This window comes from Manis pentadactyla, chromosome 13 (genome assembly GCF_030020395.1).
Source record: "Manis pentadactyla isolate mManPen7 chromosome 13, mManPen7.hap1, whole genome shotgun sequence".
Classification (NCBI taxonomy): Eukaryota; Metazoa; Chordata; class Mammalia; order Pholidota; family Manidae; genus Manis; species Manis pentadactyla.
The window spans coordinates 69,579,413-69,600,553 of NC_080031.1; the positions used below are offsets into that span (position 1 = coordinate 69,579,413).

Here is a 21,141-nt window from a genome sequence, read left to right on the forward strand (position 1 = left end):
TTGTGCTTCCATTAAGTTTTATGTGCTTATGAAGGCTCTTTTCAGATTTTCATCTTTTTTGCCTAAGTTTGGATATTAATAATCTATGAGTAATGAAGGAGCTTCAAAAAGTAGTCTTGCCTTGTCCTAATATAATATGTGAAGAATAGTTCTTGGCTAAGAACTATTTAGTCCTTATTATTGATTCACTGAATGACTGTAGTATTTTATTTGTTTTTTATATTTTTTCATCTAGATAAAATGGGTTGTTAATCCAGCCATATGAAATGGATTTGTGAGGAAAAATGAGATCTGTGAAATGTCTTTTTATTCTTAGAGTATCACTATTTAAATTGTATATGATTTTACGAGGATGAAGATTAAAAATTAACCATTTGTGGAAATAATAGTATTTGAAGGGTTTTCTTTATTGCATAGAAAGAGGTGTAGAAAATGTAGTAGTATTTCCTATTTGTTACCTGTGGAATTGAGCCTTTACATTCCAGTTAACAAAAACATCTTTGACTGCATTAAGGGAATGCAAAGGTTTTAGTCCAGAAAACACTTAGTTCAGAGTTGATAGGTATGAACACGTTTCTCTCTCCTTTAGGATTCCATTGCTGGTTGAATTATGGCACAAGGATAAAATGAGTAAAGATTTACTTCTGGGAATTGCCAGAATCCAGCTTTCTAACATCTTGTCTTCAGAAAAAACTCGCTTTTTAGGTTCTAATGGTGAACAGTGTTGGCGTCAAACTTTCAGTGAAAGTGTACCTATTATAGCGGCACAGGGGTAATGTATTTCCCAACATTAATCTTACCTTTGCTTTTTGTTCCGATTAGCTACATAACATTTTCTCCTTTCATGGAATCGTTTTTCTGATCTTTCTTCTTTGACCTCTGTGGGCTTTATACCAGGTTTGCTCTTTTGCTTTTTATACCCATGATACTTCACGGTGTGAAGAATCTTTGCTCTTGTAATACTGTAATATTACTGCAGCTGGTGGGTATTTCCTTCCCCACTCTTCAGCATAAAAATTTTAAATTCAGGATCTGTTTTTTTATTTACTTAATCCAAGATCAAATTTATAATGTATTTTTACATTATTTTGCATTGTTAAGGACTGTGACTATTTTTCTACTTGAAAGGTATTTTAACTTTTGCCCCTGAAGGAAAGCCTGAGAATGTTTGACACATCTAAAAATGAGTTGTTGGGGTTTTTTTTGCACTGAAATTTATGCCACAGTGAAAAACATGAGGTCACATATCTTAAACAAAGATCTGAATGATCATTTTAACAGTAGAAATCTAAATATAGTTTAACATGATCTGTCACATGCCTTTATTTTTATTTATTTTTATTTATTTATTTTTTTTAAAATAATTATTTTTTATTGAAGGGTAGTTGACGCACAGTATTACATTACATTAGTTTCAAGTGTACAACACAGTGGTAGAACATTTATATACATAATTCTAGGTTCCAGCTATCACCCTACCAAGCTGTTACAATATCTTAACTATATTCCTTATGCTATACATTACATCCTGGTTACTTATTTATTTTACCATTGGAAGTCTGTCTTTTTTTTTTTTTTTTGTGAGGGCATCTCACATATTTATTGATCAAATGGTTGTTAACGACAATAAAATTCTGTATAAGGGAGTCAATGCTCAATGCACAATCATTAATCCACCCCAAGCCTAATTTTCGTCAGTCTCCAATCTTCTGAGGCATAACAAACAAGTTCTTACATGTAGAACAAATTCTTACATAATGAATAAGTTACATAGTGAACAGTACAAGGGCAGTCATCACAGAAACTTTTGGTTTTGCTCATCACATGCCTTTATTTTTAAAGCACAGTAAGAATGTAGAAAGAAATCAGGTTCAGTAAAAAGCTGATAAATACAAGTGTTATTAAAATTTCTTCCCTAAGTCTTGCCCATCCATAATCACTTTTAGGACTGAAGGGTTTATAGTAAAATTTTATTCCCTTCGATGATCTGGGAATAGATGTTTTAGAGAATCAAATATTCTGGTTAACTGAAAATCATTTTAAAAATAAGCATTCTTTTCTTTCATCATAAGTAGAATTCAGTGAAAACAAGTCATAATGAGTTGAAATTATTTTAGTGCTGTTTGTTATGAACTGTAACTTTTATTGCCATACTCTGTAGGCAGAAAAGTTTTAAATTTACCTGAGTGAAAACTTCAGGCATGAACGTGCTTTTCATTATACTTTAGTCATTTCTTCTAAAATCTGTGAGATTAGAAGAAAATATAAATGTTATTTAATTAAGAGTTCAAGTTTGTAGAATATTATTCATTAAAGTTTTGTTTGACCAAGGGCTTGTGGAATATATTTGATTTAGACAAAGTCACACTTTTTTGTTAAAAGATTTTTTCCTATAATATTCTTTTATTTTTACTTGTTTAATGATAGATGACACATGCTATTTTGTGATACAATGAGTTACTCATTCTGATGAAAATAACACATAGTTATCCTGACACAGTGTGCATATCCAGTAAGAGATGTATGAGTGTGTTCATTCCAGGAAGGTACAAAAAGAATTCAGAATAACATACATAATCAAGTGCAGGGAATTACGTTTCTTTTACTGCAGTAATTCATTAGTATATTTTATAGGCATTTAAAATTACATTTTTGAATTGATATTTATGACATGAGAAAATGCTCCTCATGTAAATGGGCAAAAAGGACAAAACTGTATGATCTAATGTGCATGAGTGCAAGTGTATCTACATACAGTTAAAGAGAGGGAGGAAATTAAATTTTAGTGGTAATTACCTGTGAGCAGTGCAGTTTTAAATTTCTCCTTTCTGATTTTTAGTTCCAAATAATCTGCAGCTGGTGTAGGTTATTTGTAATCAATGTAGGTGTGTCCTTAATAGGGTGTTAAAATACAAATCATGTATCTGGACGGTCTTGAAGCCTATAGAAGCCACTGCAGTTTCAGCAGCAAGAGTGTCAGGTACAAGAAATGGTGCCCTACACAATGCTCTAGCATTGGGGAAATATAAGGAAAAGTAATACAAATGCGTTCCCATGAAATTTAAGGAATTTTAAAATTTCATTTGTAGGTCAAACAACAGGATAATAGATCTTTCTTACACAGTGACTCTGGAAGATTATGGACTAGTAAAAATGCGTGAGATTTTTATCTCTGATTCATCTCAGGTAGCTATCATTGAATGTTGTAAAATTATTCTTTAAAATGAGTCTAATGCATGCATGTGTGTGACTGTTTCATTATGCTTTTTCATTCATGTATTAGGGTTTGTCTGCTGCACAACAGAAGCCATCTTCTCTTCCTACAGCGCCGTGCCCTTTAGAAATCCAGACAGAGCCTCGTGAAACCCTGGAATACAAAGCAGCACTTGAGCTAGAAATGTGGAAAGAGATGCAGGAAGACATTTTTGAAAATCAGGTTACTTTTTTTTTTTTTTGAGAGAGAGCATCTCTCATTTATTGATCATTTATTGATCAAATGGTTGTTAGAAAATCAGGTTACTTTTTAAATGTTACTTAAAAAGTCTGTTTTTGTCTACATGGTATATTTTTCTTTCTCCATTTTAGGCTTTTCTGTGTTCCATGTGTATACATTCCAGTCCCTTTGAGTATCAAGAAAGTTGTATTCATAAAGAAAAAATGAGAGTAAAAAAATGCTCAATATGTGACAGCTTGCTAAAAGTGTCTCAGCAGGATTTTCCTAAACTTTCTCCATGAATCTTGGGCAAAATTAAGACTGAAGGTTAGAATTCAGAGGTTAAGAACTTGAAAGTGTCTTTATTTCAAGGCCCTCATGTAGGATACCCTGCTGGAACCTGGAACCACAAGTCTTTAAATAAGAGAGTTAGGAAACAGACCTTACAATTGGCTTTATACTCTCCTGAATTATATGGAATTACTTTCTTCAGGCATCCTGTTTTTTGTTTTTTAAGAATGAAATGGAATGCCTGAAAGAAATCAGTGATCAGTATTAACTGAAAATTACTGGTTTGTTTATTTGAAATATTTACGGGTTCCTGGGGACTTTATTTTTCTCCCTTTTGTAGCTAAAGCAGAAAGAACTGGCTCATATGCAGGCTCTTGCAGAGGAATGGAAGAAAAGGGACCGAGAGAGAGAATCACTAGTAAAGAAAAAGGTAATAACTCATATAGAAATTGAAGGAGGGGAGAAATAATATTAGTGACAGTGTCTTTGGTCCTCTGTGTGTAAGATGTCTCTTTTTTCCTCTCATCATTTTTTACCCTAGTTTTCAGCAATATGATTATACTTGGCCTTGCTTTTCTGTATCTTTATGTGTGTGTGTTTACCTGTTTGGATTCTTTGAGCTTCTTTGATCATATGGTTTGTTTGTTTTTAACAGTTTTCATCAAGTTTAGAACCATTTGGGTTATTGCTTTTAAAATATTTTTCCTGTGTCCTCTCTCATTCTTAGAGTCCAGTTTACACATGTTAGACTGCTTAATATTGACCCATAGATAACTGGATTATTACAGTCATTTTTTTTGAAAAGTTAATATTTCAAAAATGTGAAAAGTTAATAAAATTACTAAAATTGTGACAAATCCAACTTGTGCCGTAACTGAACTTTCATTTGCCCCCCCCAAAAAAAAACCTCTCAGTTTCATTTTGGATATTTTCTATTGATGTGAATTTAAGTTCACTGATCATTTGTTTTGCAGGGCCTAATTTGCCATTAATCCCATTCAGCATAATTTTTCATATCATATACTGTATTTTTCATCTTAAGGTCCATTTGGGTCGTTTCTTAAAAATATATTCCTCTTTACTCTTCATCATGTTCATGTTTTCCTTTACAGTTCTCAATATCTGGAATTTTTGATAGGTTATCTACTAGTTCTAGCATCTGTATCATTTTGAGGTCTATTTCTATTAGTTTTCTCCTGGTTATAGGTTACATTTTTCTACTTTGTGTACCTGGTAATTTTTTCTTGGATGCCAGACATTGTCAATTTTAAATTGTTGACGGGTGGATTTTGTTTTATTCCCTGAAAGAGTGTTCGTTTTTTTCTGGTACATCATTACTTGCTTGGGATGAGTTTGACCCATTTAAGTTTTGTTAGGCTTGAATCCAGAGCATCCTTTGGCATTGGGCTGTTTAGCAGTGTTGTCCGGAGGACTCTGTGATGCCTAGTGCATCACAAGGTCTCCCTTTTCTGGTTACTCGGAATGCAAACTATTCTCAGACCTTTCTGCGCTCTGGGAATTGTTCCACCTGTTGCATTCCAGTGGTTATTTCCCCGGCCTCATGGAGCTTCAGCTCAGTCAACACTGATCGGTATTCAGCCTCAGATTTGAGGGGACTAGTCTGCAGATCTCCAGTGCTCTCTCTCTATACATATCTCCCCTCTCCTCACAAAATTTTAGTTGCCTCAGCCTCTCCAGTCTGTTTCCTCAACTCAGCGAGATTGCTAGGCTCTGTTTGGGTTCCCTTCCTATGAGCTGCACTTTGGAAACTGCCTCCAGGCAGTAAGCTAGAGTTATGTGTCTCAGGGATCATAGTCCTGTGCTGCATTGTCCAGTGTGTAGAAACAATTGCTTCATACATGTTGTTCAGTTTTCATTTACAGAGGAGGCCAAGGGAAGTTGGTCTTTCTAGGTGGAAGCAGAAGTCCCCAAGGCCTTTGACCTGAAAATAACCATTTCAACTTTATCTAACTTAATTTTCAACCATTAAAAACTTGAAAGACCAGTAAGCTTTAAAAAAAGCTAAAAGAAGAAAAAGATAAGACTATTCCAAAGCCTCTATTCTTAAGGAGTATTCAAATAATCAATAGTGTAACTAGAAACCCTCACACGTATTTATACATTATATTAGTTTTACTTAAAAGTGAATTATATATTAAGTGATATGTATAGTACTTAAGTATCACATATTAGTTGAATCTGAGTGAGCTGGAAAATATTTAAATTTTTTGAATTTTTCATTAGCCCTTAAGTTAAAGTGAGTTTATCCTTGAACCATTTCTTTTCCTGCTATTGAGTTTTCCAGTATTGAAGTTTACAAAACTCAAAATCATAAAAAAATTTGAAAAGTTAATAAAATTACTAAAATTGTGACAAATCCAACTTGTGCCATAACTGAACTTCCTTTTGCCCCCCGCCAACCCTAAATTAGTTTCAGTGTAGTAAGTTGAAAACTTACCAAGTAATCTTTGCTTGTCCATCCTTTTGGCAGTCTTTTTAGACTTACTCTGTTTTTAGATGAACCAAAAGTAGGTAGTAGAATTAGCAGAATTAATATAAGTGATCTTGATTAGTCAGTATGTTGGGCCTAAGTCATCAAAATAATGTTTAACAAGGACAAATGTCAAATTCTGTATTCATATTAAACTGTCACTTGGACAGTGGGTATAGCTGTCTCAGTTTTAAAAACAAAAAACCTTGGGGATTTTCTTTGACATCACAAACAATGGGACTAGGATTCTCAAATAACAAATAACAATTTTAGAGTAAGGTAATAGAATGCCTTGCCCTAGTATTTGGCAGCACACGTTCTTTGATCTCTGAATTAGTGAGATCACATCTGGGTGCCATATTTTTTAAAGGACTTAGTTTAGTATCTAGACTCTAGATTAAACCCAAGATATTAGAGTATGTGAAAATCATAGTATATGGATAAGAGTTGAAATTTCTGTTTATCTTGCAGAAGAAAAAAGACTAGGAGGATATGTGATGGCTATCACCAGACTCAAATATGTGAAAATACACTTTTCTTCTCCATTCAAGAGGTAGAAGTAGGATTGAAGGGTAGGCTTCCAAGGAGCGCCAAACCAGGGCTTTATTGGCTATAGGAGGTGAGATCAGGATGTGGCTAGGACTTGGAGGTCAGTTGGTGAAGATGACAGAAAAATTGTTTCAGACATTCCTACTGAAAATGATTAGTCTGAGCTGAAAGATAGAAAACCATGGTAGTTCTCCATCCTGTATAGGCTGAGCAGGTAGATCTCTTATCCTGAATCAAACCCACATCTTACAGAGTAGAGCAGGACTTCAGGCCTGTAGAAATTGGGGTACTCTGCTAGGGGTCCAATAGGGACTCTGGCTTCAGAAGCAGTCAAGAGCTCTGTAAGTGTACCTGTAGTAAAGGACTGACTTGAAACCGACTAGCTGATCTAGAAACAGGTTTAGTTCTAGGGAAACAATGTAAGTGACAAAGAGGGCATCAGAATATTCTCAGTATGGAGTATTGAGCAAGGCAGATTTTAAGGAGCTAGGTTTTGACTACACAAAATTTTATGAGCCATCTAACTGCCCTGTGGAAGAATGGGCTTCCACAGGAGACTAATAGCACTAGAGATGTCCAGGCAGAAGCTAGGTGGGTCTCCTTCCTAGAGTACAATAGAAAGAAGTTCTGCTCTGAACTGGTGTATGTAATTCATGATTTTCCCGTTCTGGGATCTTCTGTTTCAGTAAAATAATACATGCATTTTTTAACTTATGGTTTGAATTTAGGGAAAAGATAAGGTGACTTTTATTATATTTTAGGTGGCTGAATATACTGTTCTAGAAGGAAAACTTCAGAAAACCCTAATTGACTTAGAGAAGCGAGAGCAGCAGCTTGCCATTACAGAATCAGAGGTAATATGTGCATCTATCACACCCACATTTCACAGAATCCATACGTTAAGTTCATACCATTCACTTCTTTTTCCTTAATACTTGAGTAGACTTTATGGAAATTGTCTATCAGACATAATAGAGAAAACTGCTATTTATCTGAGTAAAAGATGTTTTTATGTTAGAGTGTGAGGACTGGGTAGGAAAGTGTTACTTGAAATGATTAACTGTTACTCAGCCAGCTTTGGCTGACTTCTGTGGTGGTGAGGGTTTTTGGTTAACTTTTCCATTATGGAAATGGGACTGGTAGTTGTACTACCCAGAGAAAAGAGTAGAATCCTGATTTTGCTTTCAGTAAGAAGAGAATATTCCTCTTTCTTGCCCATTAAAGATTAGACCCCAAGAACGGATGTAAACTTATGTCCACTATGCCTAGTTGGCATTTTTGTTAGGTCTTATTAAATTCTAGCTAAATACTTTTTAAATCTTTACATAAATACTTTTAAAAATTACTATCCAGGTCATTTCAAAATAATTAGAATTTCTTCCGCATTAATTTTATATGCCCCTTCCTTAGCCACATATTTTTCTTCAAATTTTCTTAGCATATCACCCTAACCTTTATAGACTTTCTGGGATTTCTAAATTGATGTAGATATTTAAACTTAAATATAATGTATATTTGTCCTAATACTAAGGCTCTGTTATCTTGTATGTCATTAGGCAGAAAATAAGTTTCTACGGAAGAAAAGAAACTTGGGCATATTTGCTTACATAAGAAAATGGGTTTTGTTCAAATATGAATTTTAAGTGATTGGATTTTTTCAATTGAATTTATATAAGTCATTTATGGATTTTTATATATACTTTGTCTATTAGAATTAAATGATTGAAAATTTATAATGTTGGTATACTAAGTATTAACTCTCTAATAACTGAAAAGGATATAAAAATAAATGTGTAAGTGTTTTGAATACTTGACTGTATATAAGGATAACAGAATATTGATTAGTATAATGCAGCTGGGAATAGGCCAGCCTCTTAAAGATGCACTTGTTTTAAGCTTCAAAGAGAAAGAAAGGAATTGAAGTCAGAACGTGAACGGAACCTGCAAGAACTTCAGGACTCCATCCGCCGGGCCAGAGAAGATTGTGTTCACCAAGTGGAACTAGAAAGATTAAAGATCAAGCAGCTGGAGGAGGATAAACACCGACTTCACCAGCAGGTTGGATAAAATACCTGTCATCTCCTTATAATTCGAAATTGTTTGCATTCTAAAATAATAGAAGTAGTTTACTAAAAAGTTTTAAAAGTTATAAAAATTCACAGTAATTTGGACTGTTAACCAAATTTATTGCACTGAGACCAAATATACTTTAAATTGGATCTTATTTCCCTAAATCAGACCTAAGGACTATACTGGAATATAATTATTCCTTTAAAATTACTTACATGGAATTATTTCAGGGAACTTTCAGTTTAAAATCTTTTTCTAATAAATCTCCTTTTAGCAAACATAGATATTCTTTATATACAGCTGGACCAAATTCAGTTAGGAACTGAATTTCATGAAAGAATTCCCTATGCTCCTCTCCCTTTTCTCACACCTTCCACTCCCGTCTCACCCCACGCCACTCTGCTTTCCATCTGCATTCTCCAGCCAGCCAGTTCTCAGAGAAGCCACCAGCGGCCGAGTCAGCCAGTTCACTGAGCAGACTTACTGACAGCATCAACACTACTGACCATGGCTTTGTATATTCTCTTCTCTCTTCTTCCAGAACACCACTATCCTTGCTTTCCTCTACTTTTCTGGCCGTCTATCCAGAAGCCTCTATCTAGCCATTAAATGTTGAACTTCCTTCAAGCTCAGACTTACTTTGTACTAAACAGTTTTATGCCCATGGCTTCAGAGCCATTGAACCTCTGGGACTTTCACATTTATATCACAGACCTTCCCTTTGTACTCCTGACCATATGTCTCATTCCCTTTTCAATATCTGTCCTCAAATGTCTTGAAGGCATTAAAACCCAACGTGATCCTCTTATCCATACCTGACCCTCCTGTAAGTGTTATTTCAGTTGAACACCTCTAATCTGTTCTTCCTGTTGCAGCCAGAGTGATAATTTTGAAATTAAGGAATCATGACACCCTCATCTGAAACCTTTAAGTGTCGTCTTACTGCTCATAGGAAAAATCAGAATCATGACTTGGTCTTACAAGCCTCTGCATAGTTTGGACCCAGCCTACCTCTCTCACCTCAACTCCTGCTCTCTCAGTTTTGCTGTATATTCTCCAGCCACCTTAGTCTTCCTTTAGGTCCGCAAGCATACTGTGCTTGCTTCACCCATAGCATCTTAATGGGTGCTACTTTTTCTGGGCCTCAGGTACTATTCTCATCTGTCAGTTATCAGCTGAAACATTACTTACCCAGAGAAATCTTCCCAGACCCTTGCTTCCCAAGTGTAGGTGAAGTTTTTGTTGTATCCTTTCATCAGATTCTATTCTTTTTCTTTATGATATGCTATAATGCTCTTACTGTTTTCATTAATGTGATAATTTGATCAGTGTCAGATTTGATTAGTGTTGGCTCTATAAAACTGATTTTGTTTATATCTGTATGCTGGAGCCCAGCCAGTCTTCAGCACATAATAGGGGCTTAATAAATATGTGATATAAAAAAGAAGGATCAAACTATTAAAAAGTAAGTTTATCCTGCTTGGAAATTTTCAGTATAGATAATGTGTAGATTCAGTGTATGATGAATGCCTCCAAAGTTTTCAGTAAATTCTGGAATGAAGAATAGTTTCCATAGAAGTTCAGAGTCAGTTAAGATCACATTATTTAGGTGATTGTAAATGTAAATTTGATTGTTATTGTGGAGGTCTTATGTGAAGTATGAAAGCTGATGTTGTACAAGTGGGCAGTTGTGGTGGGATTCCCCAGTTGTGCCTCTGCTCTCCCACTCACCGGGAAGATGCAGCCATCTAGAGCGAAGGCTCCTCGCATGTCTGAGAGTCCCCAGAGGAGCTCTTGAAACTCGCCCCCCCCCACCATCCCAGATGGGAGTAGTTAGTTAGCTGAGGTCTTTGTGGGAAGAACCTTTGTGGAAGAGCTGGTATTTTGGGAAAATTACCTGAGGCACTCCTAGAATATCATCTAAGACCTGGGAAAAAAACTGGAGGGAGCTGGCAGTGGAAGTTTCTGAGATAACCAAATTGCTAAGCCCTTAACTATAAAAATTTCACATTTTATATGTAAGAAAACTTTATAGAGTCCCTTACTTGAACCAAATTACATGTACTGTACACGCAATTCTAACTAGACAGGTAGAAGGGACAGATAGACATACTGTCAGTGGAAGCTGATTAGGTTAAACTATCTACATTCAAATAAATAAAAGCAGTTACGAGAACTCAAAAAGTCAGTGTAGTTTATGGACCCTTAGGCAAAGGAAAAAGATCCCAATAAGCCTTGTAGCTTATTGCTTTGGAACCTGATTGTAACCACTGATTGGAGTAATTGTTTATGATAATGTTCTTGAATGGTGGAAAAAAAATACCAAATACTAAGTTGATTCACTTTTGTTTAAAACAGAAATGTGAGAGAGATACTTTAGAAAGGTTTCCATTCAACTTTAAAAATATAAGTTTAGATGTTCACAAAGAGGTACACTTCAGTTATGTGGACAATTTTCATGTAAGGAATACCTCATTATAAAGATGGTAGATGAATTCTAATTAGAATTGTTTTGTATTTGACACAAAACAATTTTATTGGTAATTTAAGTTCCATTTCATCACAGATTTTTGTATTTCAAATTTCATTGTTTTATGTCTTAGTCAAGAGAAAATTGGTTTATCTAATGATGGATAGTCATATTGATATGTTTTTGGAAATCATCTTTAGCAATACCTATTTGCATTTGATAAAAAAAAAAAAATCCCAGATTGAAAAGAACATCTTCCTATTCTTTTTTTTTTGGTAATTTTGAAACTGTTGTAAGGAAAATTATAAAATGTTTAGTCAAAGCAGGCCATCTTTTTTTAATTTAAGGAAGTATTGCCTGCTTTCATTAAAATATTAGTCTAAGGGATGAAAAGTTCTGAAATCTAGTAATGCTTCTGCTCACTAGCTCTTTTGCACTGCCTTGGTTATTTAGCTCTTTGACCCTCAATTTTCTTACCTAGAAATATGAAGGGGTTGGGCTAAATAATCTTTAAATTAAATTAAGATGTAATAGTACTTAAATTATGAAATTATATAGCATCAAATTATACAAACAATAAATATTGCATTAAAATTAAATTTATTTTCATCAATAATAACCCTGTATCTCTGTAATGCTCCATCTTTTTTTACATATGACATCTTAAGTATAAAGTATCAGTGTTTTTTTAAGGTGACTTTTTCATTTGCCATCTAAAATTTAACAAAAAACATTCTCATGATACTGGTTTTATAAGAACTTTCATATTTTTAAGTTTTTGTAAACTGTTAATTGGTTTACTAAATTTTTAAGATTACTAGAGATCTTAAATTTCCTCATTATATTTTATGTATTTTCTAAATTTTCTACTGTGAACATGATCTAGAATAATAAAAAATAACACTGTTGAGACTCTGTAATACTAAACTTCACACACTTTTAAAATGGCTCTAATAGTTTTTTCTTTTTTAAATACAGCTTAATGATGCTGAAAAAAGGTATAAGATTTTGGAAAAAGAGTTTCATCAGTTCAAGGATCAGCAAAGCAACAAACCAGAAATCCGTCTACAGTCTGAAATAAATCTTCTCACCTTAGAAAAGGTACCTATGTCAATTTATGGCACTTTAGTGCTAATGATCATTTTATAAAATTAATTAATGATACTAGCATATATAACATGATAACATCTCGCTGTAGTATTCTGTTAACAATTAAGAATATTCAAGGCATGTAATAGTGTCAGTACTTGAAGTTTTTGCTTTTACCAGTTACAGCTTGTGCTCATTAGAGTCCTTGGTTGCAAACCACCAAACTGACTAACTGTAGGAATAAAAGTATTAACAGAACTGTCAGGGAGGTTGACGAACCAGCCCAGGTATGGACAGGAGCCAAGGACAGCAAGGCATGGCCTACCTGCTCACATTGCTCAGGATGCTCCTGTTTGTGCCATCACTGCCTTGTCACTTGATTCTGTATTCCAATTCTCTTGTCATTCCGCTGAACTCTGTTTCTCTCTGCAATGTTACTGCCCTTCAGACTAGGCATCCCAAATAGGAACAGTCACTTAAATTACAGTCCTGCAGTCCACTCTTAACTTGCAAGAAGGGATATTCATCCTAATTTGTTTTCTAGTGTTGGCAGCCAGGTCCTCCCTCTGATTTATATTGGGATTCCTCAAAAAGAATGTTCAGGTTCTAGGCATTAAAAAATGTATAATGTCCAACAGATCACCCAAGTTTGACAGCATGTGTTTTTGCATTTTATAGTTTATATGTATAATATTTAGGCATTATGAAAAAGATACAGCATACAAAGACAAATAACCTTAAGAAGTTTAAGGATTTGTGTCAGCCATTGCCTGTCTTTTCCCACTGTACTTCACTGAAGGCTTCCTTGCCCTCTCTCTTCTGTAGGTTAGGCCACTAGAGGGCATTAACAGAAGATGGGTGGGTGGGAATTGGGAAGATGCCAGGATAGTTCCTCCTCCTCTCTTTCTGCTTCCCTTTTTTCTCTGGAAGTAGTTGCATCTTTTCACTGTTCTATCTCCTATCAGGCAGCCATGATAATCCCCACTGTTGTTCAGCTCATTTGACACCCCCAATTTCTGGGTTCCTTGTAGTAAGAACCACTCCTTCCCAGGAGATGTAGGGGCTTTCCGCTCCTGGTGATCACTGGGTTGCCGATACATACCTCCTCTTGCATTTCTGCTCTTTCATTATCTGACCAGTTTCCTGTTTTAAATTACTCTGTTTGAAAGACCAAGAATGATTTCTGGTTCCCTGACAGGATGTTGATGGCTATAGTGGATTTTATATTACACAGTAAAGATGTGTACTATTTATGACACTATGCTAAAAGCTACTGTGAATGACTGAAATGTGTAATGTGTACATAGAGTCACCAAGTTACAAAAGTTGACAAGGAACTTAAATAATTATAGCGAAAGATAAATGATAGCAGGTATCGTCTAACTTTCTCTTACTAATTGCTGTGAATGGAAAGGGGAAACAAAGTTATTTCTACTAAAATCAACACATTAAGTATAACAAAGAAATCAGATTGGATATGGAACCAAAAGAATAGATGAAATTTTAAGTGATATGTGGGTGATGTGATTCTAAGAAGAGGTATTGAATAGAAGTACAAACGTTAAAAAGTCTATTGCATATTTGGATAACTAGAACCTAGAGCTTAATCATTATAATAGTAATTTCAAAATTAGGCCTGGAAAGAGACTGCTAGAAATAAAAGTAATTTTCAGCCCCGGGAGACCTTAGATGTAAGTTAAAGATTTTGTACTTCATTAGTAAGAATAGACAGAGTTTAGTGTAAAGTTTCTAAGATTGACTTAATGAATGCTAACATGAATAGAGAAGAATTTTTGATGAAGAACTTTTGGGGCGGTGAAAGTTGTAGAGACTTCTGGTTTTAGACAAAGTACATTTGAGATGCTAGCAGAATAAGTGGAGGAATTCACTAAGTGGTTAGAAATGAGAAAATATAGTAGGAAGACAGAAAAGGGCTAGACATAGATTTGGGATTGACTTGAGTAAAGAAATAGCCTTACAAGTAGATGAACTTGCTCAAGGAGTATTTCAGAAGGACAACAGAAAATTAAACCCGTGGGGAAAGTTTATTTCATGGACAAAAAAACGAGAGTCAGGGAGGGGGCCTAAAAAAGTGTAGAGAAGGAATAAGAAGAGTCTAGGGCAGTGTCCCAAAGACAAAGAGGAGTTTCAAGAATGAAGTAGTAAAAGTAATTGCTCAGGAGGGGAAAGTCAAGAGTGATTAGAAAACGGCCATGGGTTCGGCAGTTAAGAAGTCACTGACTTAAGAAGTCGGATTGCTGATGGTTATAGAAGTCTGAAATGGAAAAGTAGATAAGGAAACATGTAGCCTAGGGGCTTAAAGTCTGTTGACAAAAGCTTATTTAGAGGTAGGAAAGTCTGAGAATATTTTTAGGTTGAGAACGAGAAATTAAAAGCAAGGAGAAACTGAAGCTTTAATAGAGGACAGGGTGGTTAAAGCATGCATAGATAGAAGAATTACTCTTTGAAGGAAGAAACATTAAGAAGCAAAAAGGGTGGACATATAGAAAATTTAGAGACAAGAATGAGTATGGTAAAATTCTTTTGAGTTGAACAGAGTATGAAGTAACCTGTTTCTTCTAGTGTTTCAGAGCTTATTAAATGTTTCTACAGCCTGTCAATTGTCATGCCGTCTGTTCCTTTTCTTATTCCCACATCTATTAATTGTAAAGTCTTGTTAACTCTGCTTCTTATGTATCTGGACAATTTCTTCATTTCTCTCCATTTTTGGCCACCTTCTCATTTCTCTACCAATGAACTTCAATTCAGCTGGACATTTCCCACCCCTGTTTTGGGAATACCAAATATTAAAAGTTTTTCCTTGTTTATAAATATGAATTCTGTGATACCTAACAGAGCTGTTTGAAGCACTCAGATAAGATCTCACTGATTCTCAGAAACTCTAATAAGTATTGAAGACCATTTCCATTTTACCTTGGGGAAGTTCAGAGACTAAATAGCTCAAATTGGAACAGAAGCATTATCTTACTCGTCTTTCTGAATATAAACTAGATATTACCCACCATAGGAATAAATTCTAAGTGATTTTTAAAATTCCTTTTTCCAAAATGATAAAAATCACTACAAGTATAAATAGTACCATGAGCTTGTTCAGAGAGAGGGGAAAAATGCATAACTGCTTCTGTATCAGTCCTAATGAAATGAATTCACATTGCATGTTTAAGTGCCTAGTAAAACAGGCTCCTCAGCTCTTCTGAAAATTCTTTGTAACATTTTTCTGAGGCCAGAAGAGGGCAGAATCTTATTTCTTAAGTAGCAACAAAGTTAAAAGCACAAAAAGGAAGACATAAGTGAAAATTTCTGATTCCATCTGTAATTTCTGATTATGTCAGATTGAGAGTGTTTTTTATGACCCACTCTACTCAATATAAAACAAGTATTTCCATTTTCACTGAAATGGTCTAAAGTTCACACTAAGATATGGTTTTACCAAATGTAATTCTTAATTCCCTTTATTATGTGAGAAGTGAGTAATAGTTTGTGATTTGGTTTTAGCAAGGAAATGTCCTTTAGATGGCTTAAAAATAATGGGGACTTTTAAAGAATAAAATATGGAAAGCATAATTTAGTAGAGCATATGGAAGTTGAACACAGAAGCTAAAATTTATGTATTTAAGGATATTTGGTGAGTACTATCTGCCCACCCTCATCTTAGGGTAAAGGAAAAAAATGAGGAAAAGTAAAGGGGTAAGAGAAAAAGTACATTATCCTTTTGGGACCTCACTTTTAAGGAGTTTGTAATATAACTGGGGAGGTAACTCAGCCTTAAATGACCTTGTATAATCATATACCAGGGAATGTGATAGAAACTCTTTGCAACTCAGAACAGAGAAATCGTTTAGTGTGAACTAGAAATCATATAGTAGTTTTAAGTTGAGCCTCAAGTAAGCAGAGAAGAAAAAGAATTGACAGTCTCAGGAAGTAACATGGGCAAGGAGGTGGATATAGGGGACACCAACCTGGTGGCAGGCTTCCTGTTGAGGAATACCAAGAAAGTAGGTTGAGCAAGTAGGATGGAAAATATAATTTGCAGTGCCTCACAACCTAGGCAGAGGAGTTTAGGCTCAATATTGGCAAGTAGCAGCTATTGTAGATTTTTTAGTAGACAGTGAATTGTTCTAATAGTGGTTGGCAGGATTTGTAGATGGATTTGAGGCTGAGGAGATGAGACGCCTGAGCTAAGGGAATGGCAGTCTGAGTAGAGAGGAGTAAAAGTGGGAACCATTTCAAGGGAGAAACCCGAGTTCCTGTGACAGACTGGAACTAGGCAATAGGGGATCAGAGACAAATACAAACCATATCTCCAGCAGAGTAGCTTTGTGGCTACGTCAAGGGTAGAAAACGGGGAATGGCAGAACCAGTGAACACTAGCTTGTGCGCATTCCATCTTCACTAGTCTTGAATTGACACTAAGTCCTGAACTGAGTTTTCTTTTCAGGAGTCTGTTAACTTGGCTCATGATACAAGTGCAAGGACTTTCCCTGGTCTCAGATCTAGTCACAATAAAGGCTCTTAAGTCAACGTCTTTGAGAGCCCTCAAGGTATATAAAAACTTGAGTTGTGTGCCTTTTCCTGGCAGTTCAGTCCATATGTGTCTTTAGAATCAGAGAAGCATCTGTATCCTTAAAAAAATTAATTTAGGAATCACAGATTTGGAAGTAGGAATGAATTAGAAAAATGAGGTTTGTATATCAGATTTGCCAGCTATAGTTTTATTATTAGGTATAAATTATATGTATTGACTATACATGTATTTTAAATTAGTATGAATAGCTATGCAAATGTGAATTATTTTTTATAATCATGGCAAAATTGATACAGTCTACCCAGCTTTTTCTGATTTGAGTCAGTCCATCAAGTGTAAGCAATCTCTCTAGGTTCATCCCAGTCCTCACCCTCATCCTTGGGTCCATCCTGGATACTAGATCTTCTCCAAGACCTGTGGACATGATCACTTTTATGATTGTATACTATTCTCTTATCTCACAGCTATAAAAAGATTTTTGCTATTGCTCTGACATATATCCTATTGTTAAATATGTATAAATCTTTGGGGCTTAAGTGGAAGAGATCATCTTTGATAATCTCAGAGTATTAAGATTATCAATTTATCAATTTAAGACATGTGAGTCTAGTTGTGAAATGTCAACACGTTTAAATCCAAGCACCAGGAATTTGTAAAGCAGGAAAGACCTTGACTCCATGAAGTCATATATTACATTACTGCAGAGCATGTTTTGGCCTTTTGTGAAGGGAATTTGGCAATCTGCTTTTCCTTTCATTTTATTTTCATGTGAGTTTTCAGAAGTTTGAATTTTTGGATAGTGTCTTTGGCTTTGTTTTCCTGCAAAACATTAGGAGCTTTGTTGTATGGGAAAAACTAGACTTGATAAAAAAAAAATCAGACCAATTTAGAGTAACAGTTTTTACTATAATTCAGACATATTATTACATTATCACTTAAATAGTAAAACTGTTAGCTTACATGAATTTGTTTGGTACTTGGTTTGAAACATTCAGAGTACATTCTAGAACTCAGCCAACTTGGCTTCAGCTCATGCACAACAGATTGCCTGCTGCAAGTATAAATAACCATGCTTTTTTAATTGATTCACTTTTGTGTTTTTCTTTATATATTTAAGGAAAAATAAAAAATGAGAGTTAGATGAGTATTATTGGGAGCATTACTCTTCTCTTGGGTTTAACATTCTTAAAATATTTTTGACTTTGTACTCTTTCCTAGTAACCTCCTTTCTGATAAAATATTTTTGCTTCAGCATTGTAAGATTTTTACCAAAATAGAGTTTAAAACTATCTCTACTAAGCTCTCTTCTTTATAAGACAAAATTTCACATAGTGATAGACCTCCAAAAGGAATAATTTGGTTTCTAAGATTAAGAGTGCCAACTAAATTGGAATGCAGACTTAGAATCGCTTTTTGTGAAAAAAATGAATATATTTTTCACTCTGTGATCTCTCTGTAATACACACATTTTTAAAGACATTTATAGTAACTGTCTGGAGGGTAAGACTAATTCAGTTCCTTTTAGTATAGGCTGTTAGGCAGTAAAAATACGACTATATTTTAAACAAGAAAATGTTCATGTGCCATAATATTTATAGCAAATTATGTAACAGTTTTAGATGATGTCGTATGTTACACTATATAAACTCTTTTTTTAAGCCAGACTCTTTGTATATATTATCTTTCAGTGATTGTACACAGTGGTATAGTGTTTCACTTGATACGATTTTAATCACTGTTAGGTTGAACTTGAAAGAAAGTTGGAATCTGCAACTAAGTCTAAACTGCATTACAAGCAGCAGTGGGGACGAGCTTTGAAAGAACTTGCCAGACTTAAACAGGTATGTAGTTTATAACTGCTGATGGATTATTCTTTTTACGTCTTTTTCCCTTGATTCTTTACAAGTTTGCGTATTTGGCAGTATCTGTTATGTTAAGATGTCTGCATTGAATCGCCAGTGCTATTTTTTAATTAGAAGCTTTTTGTTTTTGTTTTTTCAATGTGTTATATAAAAGATCCTCCTCTTAATTAAAAACTGAAACTTTTAGGTACTTTTTTTTTTTTAATTGCCAACTATTGTCTTCCCCAGAAGCAATTGGGAAATGTCTTTCACTTTCACTTGTAAAACCACCACACTTTTCCTCTTTAGTATTAATTTCTTACCATTAGGAGAGCCTTTTGGGGGAGAAATACAAGGATGACTTAAGAAACTTAATATATCCTCAAATTTAAAAACATATTTTAAATGTTAATCTTAGGAAGACACAGAAATTTATTAAGAAAAGGAATCACAGGGAATTTTTGCATAATTTTACAGGAGTTTAAAAATGATAGTAGTGTCCTGAATTATTCTTGCATTTTTTTTTTCTGCTGCTAGAGAGCCAGTGCTGTTAGCTTCATGAAAAGTTAACCTTATTTTTGAGTGTATTTTCTTCACATGATTAAGGTCAAATAAACTGAGTATTTTTTGAATTTAATATACTTCATCTAAAATGTTTAAGTAATGATTATTCCAAGTTTTGCTTTTTTTTTTTAATGTGTCAGTTTTATTCTGAATGAAATTTGGTATACAGAGTCTTTCAGATTTGTATTTTTTTTAATGTGTCTCTATAACCATCAAATGCTATTAAATATCCTTAATGCTTACCACCTTCATAGAGGAGTGTGTACCAGACTGCACGAGAGTAAGTAGCACAGTTTGCCTTAACATAGCTTGTAGATGAGTTGAGATTGTAAGCATAAGTATAAATTAGATTACACAAAGTGGATATATTTTGTAAATGCTTACAAGACTAAGGAGAGATGAGTGAATAATCATGGACAGTACTGAGGGCCTAATTCAAGAACTACCGCTCTAGGTTTATAGATAGAAGTAGAATTTAGGTCTTTCCCCCAGGGAGTTTGCAATGTAGCAATAGGAAAGAAAAGTAAATCTTAACATTTACTGCCCAATAGTAAGAGCCCTGAAAAGAACCACACTGGGTACTCGGGGGAGAGGGAAGTACATCTATTTAATAGGACTTAGGAAAGGTGTCACAGAAGATGAGGTAGTTGAGATGGCCCTCTAGAGCATTGGTTGTGACTTAGGGAAGTAGTTGGGGAAATTCTATAAGTACGATGAATAGAATGATTATAGCAAAGAGGCTGGAAGTCAGAAAGCATGACTCTACTTGGAGAAAGAGGAGGGCCTAGTTTAGAGGTCATTTCAGGTAATAGGACTGGTTGGAGGTCATTTCGGGTAATAGGACTGGAACAGAGGAGGCAGCAGTGGGAATATGGCACAGATTCTTTTAAAAGACATGGTTGTGGTATATTCTATATAGTACAATATACATGATTGGAGTGCAGAATAGAAAGTCAAAGATGATGTTAAGGGCTGAAGCCTTAGTGTCTGGAAAGAGTTTTCTAGTATTAGAAATACGGCTGCGAGGACAAGAGGCTGACTGGGATGTGGGAAGGAAACAGGACTTGCAAATGTGACATTGTAATTGTTGTTGCAGAAAGAAATTCAACAAGCACTCAACAATGTGGATCTCTGAAAGATAAGTTAGGCTTAAAGAAAAGATGAAGGAATCCTTTGCAGAGGTGGCAGATGGAACTTAGAGTTCTTATATTGAAGGAGAAGGAAAGTTAATAAGGGAAACAACAACTAGAGGGAAAGAGGATGATAATGATACCAGTAGAACAGGTAGCATTAATTGAAGGTGTACTCTGTGCTAGGTGTTGTGTTAAGCCCTTCATATCTTTTCATTTAATCCTAACCAAGATCCCCATATAGCAGGTAATACCATTATTTCCATTTTACAGAAAAAAGAAACCAAGACTTTGAGAAGCTAAGTAGCCCATGATCACACACATACTAAGTACCGAGCTAGCATCTGGCCAGAATCCAGGCTCAGGCTCTTTCCTCTTCATAGTGTTCTGGTTTTGTACCACAGAATCCAAATAACAGAAGAATTTCAAGGAGGAGAAAGTGAGCCATGGGAGACTAGGGATTTCTGACAAAGCATCGAGGCAGAAGGAGTAATGACTTGGCATTTCCCAGTGAGGAAAATGGCATCATTGACTGTTAGCTAGACTGGCTGATAGTGAGAATTACAGTGACTTTGGGAAAGAAGCGGCTAATATAAAGTCACGATGCCAAGATACTTAGGTTACATACTCTACAACAGGAAGGAGCCCCTGTGGCATTGGGAACAAG

At 35.0% G+C, this 21,141-nt stretch overlaps 1 protein-coding gene across 3 annotated transcripts in view; it reads left to right on the top strand.

Annotated features, from left to right (window-relative positions):
* The window catches only part of CEP120 (centrosomal protein 120), a 94,734-nt gene that overhangs the window by 47,103 nt on the left and 26,490 nt on the right, over positions 1–21,141 (top strand). The window contains exons 11-18 of one of the 3 annotated variants that reach the window (XM_036903171.2): positions 590–772; positions 3,090–3,186; positions 3,284–3,436; positions 4,065–4,154; positions 7,526–7,618; positions 8,661–8,822; positions 12,283–12,405; positions 18,682–18,780. In XM_036903171.2, coding sequence (XP_036759066.1) covers positions 590–772; positions 3,090–3,186; positions 3,284–3,436; positions 4,065–4,154; positions 7,526–7,618; positions 8,661–8,822; positions 12,283–12,405; positions 18,682–18,780 — 1,000 coding nt within the window. The remainder of the gene's footprint in view (positions 1–589; positions 773–3,089; positions 3,187–3,283; positions 3,437–4,064; positions 4,155–7,525; positions 7,619–8,660; positions 8,823–12,282; positions 12,406–18,681; positions 18,781–21,141) is intronic. The other 2 variants (XM_036903172.2, XM_036903174.2) reach the window with 2 other exon arrangements.